We start from the raw sequence: 9412 nt of genomic DNA on the forward strand, positions 1-9412 counted from the left end.
CACGTCGGAGGTGCACGCAGATGGTGTGGCTCGTTTGTTCATGTCCTATGTGGTGAAGTATTGGGGTCTTCCACTGTACATTATCAGTGATCGGGACACAAGATTCACTAGTCGTTTTTGGGAGTCGCTGTTTAAGTATATGGGCTCCAAGCTCAAGTTTTCTACGAGCTTCCACCCCTAGACCGATGGTCAGACGGAACGGGTTAACTCCATGCTCGAGGAATACCTCCGGCACTAATCTGGGTAACAACCAAGAGAATTGGGTGGAGCTGCTGGATGGAGAAGTTATTGGAAAAGATTAATCCAACTTTATATGGAGAAGTTATTGGAAAAGTGAATATCTCAAAGAACCCAGAAAACCTTAAAAAATAAAATGAAAATAAAAAAATACTGGCCGCAAAGAATATACCTAGGACTAATCTGGGTAACACGTGCGACCTCACTTACCCGCACGTGTTACCCGGATACGGGCACCGCCGGTGAGCTTACCGCATGTGAAAGAACAATAGGTATAAATAAAGGAAGTGACGAGAAGACAAAGCAAACGAGCGAAGAGCGATGCGCTTTGATCCTCTGCTTTCCTCTTTAATCTATCAAAGATCGCTCATTTTTTAAGAAGAATTTCGCATTCTTCGTAAGAAAGGTCAGTGATTTTACCTGTTCTTCGTTGATTTCGGTGAAAATTTTCGATTCCGCGGGCTCATTCCAATTATGGGCAGTTTTTTGTTTTTCTCGAGCACCTAATTTTCGTGGGTTAAGGACGAATTGGGCGCCCGAGACTGATAATTCGACATTTTTCTTCAATCAGATCGTCCGATCGAGTGGCGTCCTTCTGCGAGGTGGGTTTGAGGATGAGATTACTGCTCCTGGTCGCCGATCGGAGAGTGAGGATTTGCTGAATCGTCGGGAGGAAGAACAAACCCTAGTTTTGATGGCTTGCCGGGGATTTCTGGAATGCATGCTGAAGCTGTTGAATTTCCTTTTGACTGTTTCGGGATTGACGATTGTGGGATATGGGATCTACCTCTTTGTGGAGTGGAAAAGGGCTACTTCTGGAGGAGGAGGCGGTGACAAGCCTATGCCCCCGGGTTCGATGCCGCCTTTGAGCTCCAACGCTGATATTATTGCGCTCGGACGGCCGATGTTACTTGTTATATCCCTTTCTGAAAGCATTGCTGATAATCTTCCCAAAGCTTGGTATGTTCATCCACATTTTATCTTTTTTTATACTTCAATTGTACCGTAGTTTCTAATTTCTGACTTGTTTTAACTTCTCAAATGAGAAGATTTTATTGCGAAGTATCGTCTCCGGGTTGTTTTTCTTTTCTCTAATTTTGTGGTTCTGATGCTATCCTTGTTGTATGCATGATTATCACCTTAAGATCTCATGCTTATGAAAAAAACTGAAAATTTGAAGCTCATCTGACTGTAATTTAGATCGATTTGGTGAATTACTCCCTTATTCTAGTGCAGTCATGTATTGTAATCAGTCTTATTTTCTAGTATCATTTTGTTTGTTTGCTCTATTTTGTTGGTCTGGTGCCGGTATTAGCGCATGCATGATTATGACCTCAAGATCTCATTACGATCTTATGAAAAAATAATTGAAAATTTGACGCTCATCTGGTTGTCATTACGATCGATTTGGTGAATTATTCCTTTATACTAGTGGTAATCATGATTTTGAAGCGCATTCTGTATTTTAATCCTATATTTAAACAGCTTTATTTGATTACATTTTATTTTTTTATTGGACCTTTCAATTTTATGTACTGCATGAGATTTTCACTGACGTCCAGAACATGCAAATTTGAATGAAATATTCTGACTATTATACTAACCCCACTTGACTTCCTCTAAGTCAAGTGGACTATTATTAATATCTCCCTGGAATATGATAATCGTAGTTATCAGCTAACTGTAATTTTTCAAAAATAAACCAGCTAATTGTAATTAATAATGAACAAATGACTTTTCTGATATGTTTCTACTTGTTTTCGCTCATTTATTCGACTTTTGCTTGTGGTTGATTAGGATATTGGTTGATTAGTTTAGTTCAATAGCTCGCGATTAAGTTCTTGTTACAGTGTCTGTCAATGGAAAGTAATCTTACCTAAAGTTGCAACGGTAACTATCACTTAAAGCCGTGTTTCTAATATGCATTCACTTCTTACGTGTTCTCATTGCTATGAAATCAAGCGCCATGATTTTATTTAGAGAACAAGTTACTAAAAATCATATGAATTAAAAATATCTGAAGTTCAAAGAAAGATTCTATGCAAGTTAAGGGTTGGTGGTCTCTAGGATTGATCAGATTGACCGATCAATCCCATCTTGATTCGGCCGATCCAATTGATTGGATCGGATCGATCTGGTCACAAGCAGGGCCAATTGATTCTTCAAATCTTGTGGTCTAATCCAAACTGTTCACCGACCAATAGATCCACACTATAGGATCATATAGCTTTGGTCACGACTAAGCAGGGTCAGTTAATCGATCTGATTTCCGTCTGGCTGATCCTATTGCTGGAATCAGATAGATCTAATCGCGTTCAGGGGCTAATCTTTAGATCAGGGCTGATCCGATACAAGCTGATTACTGGACCCTGATTCAAGTGTTTTTTCTGGCTCTCAAGAAATGACATTTGTTAAGGCTGACATTTAAATGGTACCAATTCTTGATCAATCTGCTGGCGTTTTGGATTGCAGGTTCATCTTCCTATTTATTGGGATTGGAGCTGTTCTATTTTTCATATCGTGCGTTGGGTGCGTTGGAGCTACCGCCAGGAATGGATGCTGCTTGTCTTTTGTATCCTTGCGTGCTCTTTCATTGTTGTTAGTTTTAATTGTTTTTCCTATTTATTTTCATTCTTGTATATAGTTTATTTATTTTCATGGTTATCTTTTGTATTTATTTTCATTATTGGAAGCTCATCAACACTTGTTTTAACTATTTTTATTCAGTTCCATTCTTGGAATCTCATCAAAACTTGTTTTCTTAACGATATGGCTAGTACTCCTTGCTCTTGATTTTTCTGATCCTGGTGGAACTGGGTGGCGCGGCCCTCATGTTCTTCTATCACGACTGGAGGGATGTGAGTTCGTTTCCATTTTGCTTACGTCTGATTTCCTTGTTTCTCATTCTCTCTCTCTCTTGTCTGTCTGTCTGTCTGTCTGTCTGTCTCTGTCGCCATCTCTACTTTTACATGTGACTGGCTGACCTGTTATTCTACACGACAGTTGATTCCAGAGGACAAAACAGGAAACTTCATCATGATATACGACTTCTTGAAGGAGCACTGGAAGATCGTCAGATGGGTTGCACTTGGTATTGTCATTCTTGAGGTGGGCTTCTATTCGGTTCTTATAGAATGGGTTATCTCTCTATTTATGTGTGAAAAGGGGAGAGAGAGAAAGAGATGCATATATTTTTAGAGAGAGATGCGGATGAAGGGATAAATCCATTCACTCGATATATATAGACCTGTTATTTTCATTACTTGTACCTGATCAAAATTAATGTTTCTGTTCTATCTTAATTCTATATTCACCGCTTTAAGTTATGCGACTATCTTAATTCTATATTCAAATTCCCAACCGTAAAAAAATCTCTGCCATCTTCACATGTGAATTTGTTAGCTTTAAAAACCTTATTCTGAAGTGTGTAGATGCTGGTTTTTATTTCCAGTGGTCCATGTCAGCTGCTGACTTGGAAACTAAAGATTTTTCTCAATCATATATATCGAGTTCATATCAAGGAGTAAAAAAATCATGCCTGGAGCTCTAAAATCATATATCAGATATATAATTGAAGAAAAAAGTCTGGATTTTCTTAAAAATCTGGATGTGCATCAATTGCAATATCTATTAGCTTTAAAATCATAGATCAGATATAAAGTAAAAAATCTGGATTTTCTTACTGTGGATGATGATAAACCTCTTAGTAATGTTCTCTACCGTTTCTAGAATGCGAATGTACTAACTCAGAAAAGCTTGTTTGATGGTTGCAGACTCTGGTTTTCATTCTAGGGTTAGCAGTTAGGTCTGCAAACTTGCCAGCAGACTATGACAGTGACGATGAGTACATTGTCGCTCCAAGGTCAACGCTCAGGCAGCCGTTGGTCAACCGGCAGGAGTCTCCAGCTGCTGGCGTACCTGCCGCCGGAGGGCTCGATCAGCGCCTCCCCAGCAGAAACGACGCCTGGAGCAAGCGGATGAGAGAGAAGGTTTGTTCAATTTTTCAAATTTTGCTTATTCTTCTAATTTTCTTTGGTGGGATAACTTATTTCCATCCCTTGAAATGATTTTTTTTTTCTGCTTGGAACAAGTATTGATTGCAAAATCTTTACCCCGACCTAAGTTTTGTCAATAGATGTGTTGACTCCTAGACACTGTTGGCCACTTTTTTAGTGAGTTGACTTTTGGATGTTTAAAAAATCACGTATTTTACAGTTCTGAAAAAGGACTTAATCTTCAAAAAATACTTGATATTTAACTCATTCATCAATTGAACTTTTGGATATGCCATTTCTGAAGTAGTACCATTTTCTGGGTTGACTCAGTTTCTCTTGGCTAGTTATCCTAATTCTCATCTTTTTTGTGATATGGGTTGTCATTTTAGATTGTGGATGACTTCATAAATTATAAAATAACTTGGTCGCAAGTTGAAATATTTGGTCAGGGGTTGGTATTTTAGTTTAGTTGTGCATTGCCTTTTGATAAATTTATTGGCTTTATTTGATCAAGTGTGGGGATAACGATTAGCTTCATATATTTGTTTGATTAACTTTCATGGATGCAGGTTGACACTTCAGTATGGTTGATTTTTTTGGTTATGAGTTTTCTTTTAAGATGTGTATTGACTTCTTTGGTCAAGTGTTGACTCTCTGCATCTCGGTTGACCTATTTATGTACATGGGCAGTATGGGCTGGACACGTCGGAGTTCACCTACAATCCATCAGACCCGGGCAGATATCCGCAGGCGGCAACGCCAAGAGAGGAGAGTCGCTGTGCTATACTTTAAGTCAACTGCATGCCGTTGAGTCTTCCTTAAGTCTGTTATTCCTTTGACGCAGCAGATACTTTCTCGTGGATTCTGGCTTTTCTTATCATATATTAAAAAAAGGTAAATAAGCTTCTTTTGCCATGATAGTAGGGTGTAACTATAGATCCGGATCGTCCCGGACGTGGATGAAGGACGGTACAGGACGAATTTCGTCCCGTCCTATGTCCGATGTTAGCTCTGGGACGAAGGACGGGACGGTTTTTCGTCCGCCGACAAAAAGCCGTCCCGTCCAATAATCTCGGGACGATTTTTAGTCCCGTCCAGTCCTCCCGAGACAAATTTTCGTCCCGAAATTTGTCTCGGACAAAAAAACTCATTTTATATTTTTAATATATTAATATTGATTTTTCTAAGTATTTTAAGGGAAATATGGAGGAGAGAGAATGCAAATGGACATATATACAATTAATTCTGAGCAGCGTCAGTTTGAACGTGCAAAAAAACACAAGGACCTTGATGCAAATTGTCATAGCGAGGCCACGTAGCGAGATGTCAACCATCGGATGTGAATCCGGCGGTTTTTCGTCCACATCCATCCGTCCATCGTCCTAGACGTCTGGACGGACGGTTTTTTGTCCCACGGGACGAAAGCCGTCCTGTCCGGTGGTCCACGGGACGAATGTTCGTCCCGAAATTCGTCCATATCCTCGGACGGGACGATTTTTTCGTCCGGGGACAAAAAAATTGTCCCGTCTGCGTCCCTGAAATATAGGTATGACCATGAAGCCGAAAACTGCTGGTGGTAGGCTTTGACATTTTAGACCGGCGACCGGTCAGACCGGACCGAACAAAACCAGACCAGAACTGGACCGAACTTCAGGTAAGGTTTAGGTCCATGCCAAAAAACCTGACCAGACCGGACCCTGTCCCTTGCACTACCCATCCCCCTCCCTGTCACCCTTTCCATCACGTGCCCCAAGCGCTCATCGCTGCTGCTCCACGAGCACAACGCCTCCGCCACCCCCCGTACCGGACCGGACCGGGACCGAACAAGACTGGACCGGAACCAGACCGAACTTCAGGTAAGGTTTAGGTCCATGCCAGAAAACAGGATCGGACCGGGACCGTCAAACCCTAGCTGGCGGCGATGGCAGCAGCATGTTGTCGCAGGTTTTCTCTCTTTCTCTCTCTCTCTATCACTCATACACATTTCCTCTTCCTCTCTGTTTCTCAGACTTCCTCTTGCTTTTTCTCTCTCCCTCTCTATCACTCACACACATTTCCTCTTCCTCTCTTTCTGTTTCTCAGACTCTCTTGCTTTTTCTCTCTCTCATTCTTTCTCCCTCGAGCCCATTACCTCTCTTGCATTTCTTCTTCCTCTCTCTTGGATATCCTCTTCCTGGATTCCTTGTTAGCGACTTCTCATACAATATAATAATTAATGTTATTATTCTTCATGGCATCCATTATGCATTTCGTTATCGGCATTCATATCATCGTCTGCTTAACAATATTGTTATCTCATTCTCGTTCCATGGCTCTCGATATCCGTTTTTATTGTCCAATATCCAGTAGTGTGCCGCATTCTGACGTCGATATCAATATCGAGATAGGTAGTTGGCTGCTTTCTCAGGATAACATATATCAAAGTCGCCAATAATAGATATTGTCTATGTTAATTCCACAGTCACAACCTACATCTTAACCATGTTCTTTACACAGTAGCTATTACCCATATCTTCTATTCAGTGTAGCATTTTCAAGGTTTTACATTAAAATGTGCAAGTTATGAGTTTGGGGTTTTGTGTTTCTCCCAAATAATGTCATGATATATAGGACCTGGAGATGGTTAGTGGTCTAGATGACTTTGGTTTAGAGAAATATAAATCAAACTTTAAAGATCGAGAGGACTAAAGCAAATCACTGTGGAGAAACAAAGTTGCTGCTAGCACTTTTAAGAACTCTTATCTATTGATGTGTCAAAGATTTGAAGCAGTGAAGGATATATTGGCAATAAGATCAAAGAAATTCATAAAAAGAGGAATACAAATTTGATTATTAGTACTTTAAAGAATTCTCCTCAGCTGCTCTGGACATCTTTTTCCCCAATGATTTCTACTTCACCCTTTCATCTAGATTGTTCCCAACAGGGGAGGTTATGTTGACTTCTATGCTCATAATCTCCTGTAAACCAAAATAGGAAGCCTCTGATACTACAACTCAAGAATGATTAACTACTCAGGGTTTATGAAACGTAGCATGAATTCCTCTTTTAACCTCAACTGTTCTGCAAAGGGCATTTCTGAAATTAATAGAAACCTATATTTGGGTTTTATCAATGGAACTTGGTAGGTTAGGGGTTGAATGGAAGAGACAGGGATTGAGTTGGGATGAGCCGCCTAGAGATGTGGTGAAAGCGTGAAATCTCCAGGAATGTGAATCTAAGGAGACGAGCTGCCTGGAGATGCGGTGAGGAAGTGACGATCACGGGAAAGGAATCGATAGAGGATGGGAGTGTGAATAGGGAGCAAGCAATCTAAGACGAGGTAAGGATCCAATTAGTGACGGTCGAGGGCCGGCACTGAGAGTGGGAGGGGTATGTTAGGCATCATCATCTTTGGTGGACTATTGAGCCAAGGCAATAATCTCTCAGTTAATAATATCTTTTGTCCCTCCAAAGGCATATCTTAGGCACTTCTTAACCTGGTTAGGGGCATTTTGGTCTTATTTCACTAGGGTGTTTCCTCTTCATATTTAAATAGAGACATTTACAATTCTACACTAAAGAGATTATATAACACCAATCCTTTCTGGTTCATTTAAACAATGACATTTTTCAACCAAGTCATGAAACCTTTAATATAACATTTAAAAATTCTAGATTGCGCCAGGGCTTCTGATCAAGACGATGAAACAATGAGTGGTTTCATCATCTTCTTCTGTTATGCATGGCTGTCGAGTGAAAAATCTAAAGCTTTAACTTGATGTACATGAAAATGAAGACATTGAAAATAACGGAGATAATTGTCATAGCTCTTAAGTTCCTCTGTTTTTTTTTGAAGAAATTAAGTTCCTCTGATCATCTCATGTTCATCTAGAACATAACATTCAAGAAAATCATGGGTTCCCAGACACCACAATCCAAAAAAATTGAGGAAAATCCCTAGTAAAATCACTGAATGTTTCATGATGCAATAGTTCATGTGGTTTCATGATCATACTCATCAGAAGACGACGGTTCCTCAAAACCCCTCACATAAGAACTAAAAAAGTTAATTGAAAAAGCTCGAAAACATCAAGACTTGGTGAAGGGATAATGAAACAGGATTGAAACTTCACGGCGATTCATCTTCATCATCATTTCCATCAGAAGGATATGATTCATGATATGAAAATTCGCTTGGTTTCTTCATTATCATCGAAAGAATAATATTATGATTTCTTGAAACCCCTTACCCTAAACATAACAAATTTAATCGAAAACCCTTGAATCTAGAATGTTTCATTCATGATCCAGGTCTCATCATCAACCTCAACATTAAAATCAGCATCATCATTACCATCACCATCAGCATCATCATCCAAAGAAGAAGTAGAAGAATAAGATTTCTAAGAATTCCCAAGTCTAATTCAACCGAAAAACTTCATAAAAAACCAAAAATTGACGGAGAAGAATTAGAAACCCTATAATTTGAAGAACAGCCTAGCTCCTTACCCTATAATAAAAGGATTTATTGAAACCCCTTCACTAAAATTCAAAAAATTAAGCGACAAACCTTGATCCAGGATAAAGTTCCACATTGTTTCATCATTACCATCAACATTAACATCAACATCGACATTGACATCAACATCAACATGAACATCAACGTCACCATCACCATCACCATCATCATCATCATCACCATCAAACTTGAAAATTTCTGGAATGGTTCAGGGCTCAATGCCCGGGACACCAAGAACAAGAATAAAAACAAGGAAATGGCAAAAGGCAGAAGGAGCCTCCAGGAATTTACCCGCTCACAAATCTCTAGAGAAAGAAAGAACCCTGTACATTGCATCAGAAGTGAAAAGAATTGGTCCAGGATACAAATTTCACATTTTTTCAACACCAACATCAACATCAAGATCAACATCAACTTCGTCAGAAGAAGAATAAGCAGAATAAGAATACAAATTCCCAGAACACCAGAATCTAATAAACTGAAAAACTATATTAAAAAACCTTGAAAATTTCTGCAATGGTTTAGGGCTCAAGGTCCAGGACACCAAGAACAAGAACAAAAATAAGGAAATTCCAAAAAGAAGAGAACAAAAAAGCAAAAGGAGCCTCCACGAATTTACCAACTCACAAACCTCTAGAGAGAGAAAGAACCATGTACATTGCATCAGAAATGAAAAGAATT

At 39.5% G+C, this 9412-nt stretch overlaps 1 protein-coding gene across 1 annotated transcript; it reads left to right on the forward strand.

Moving 5' to 3' along the window:
• Window positions 1–542: 542 nt before the first annotated feature.
• TOM2A (tobamovirus multiplication 2A) lies at window positions 543–5134 on the forward strand. Its single transcript, XM_078586308.1, has 7 exons — window positions 543–643; window positions 809–1197; window positions 2710–2809; window positions 3015–3095; window positions 3241–3345; window positions 4011–4226; window positions 4923–5134. Exons 2-7 carry the CDS (start codon window positions 932–934, stop codon window positions 5022–5024), a joined length of 870 nt encoding a protein of 289 aa, XP_078442434.1. The 5' UTR covers window positions 543–643; window positions 809–931; the 3' UTR covers window positions 5025–5134.
• The last annotated feature ends 4278 nt before the right edge of the window (window positions 5135–9412 follow it).

The sequence above is a fragment of the Wolffia australiana genome, chromosome 14 (assembly GCF_029677425.1).
Source record: "Wolffia australiana isolate 7733 chromosome 14, ASM2967742v1".
Lineage (NCBI taxonomy): Eukaryota > Viridiplantae > Streptophyta > Magnoliopsida > Alismatales > Araceae > Wolffia > Wolffia australiana.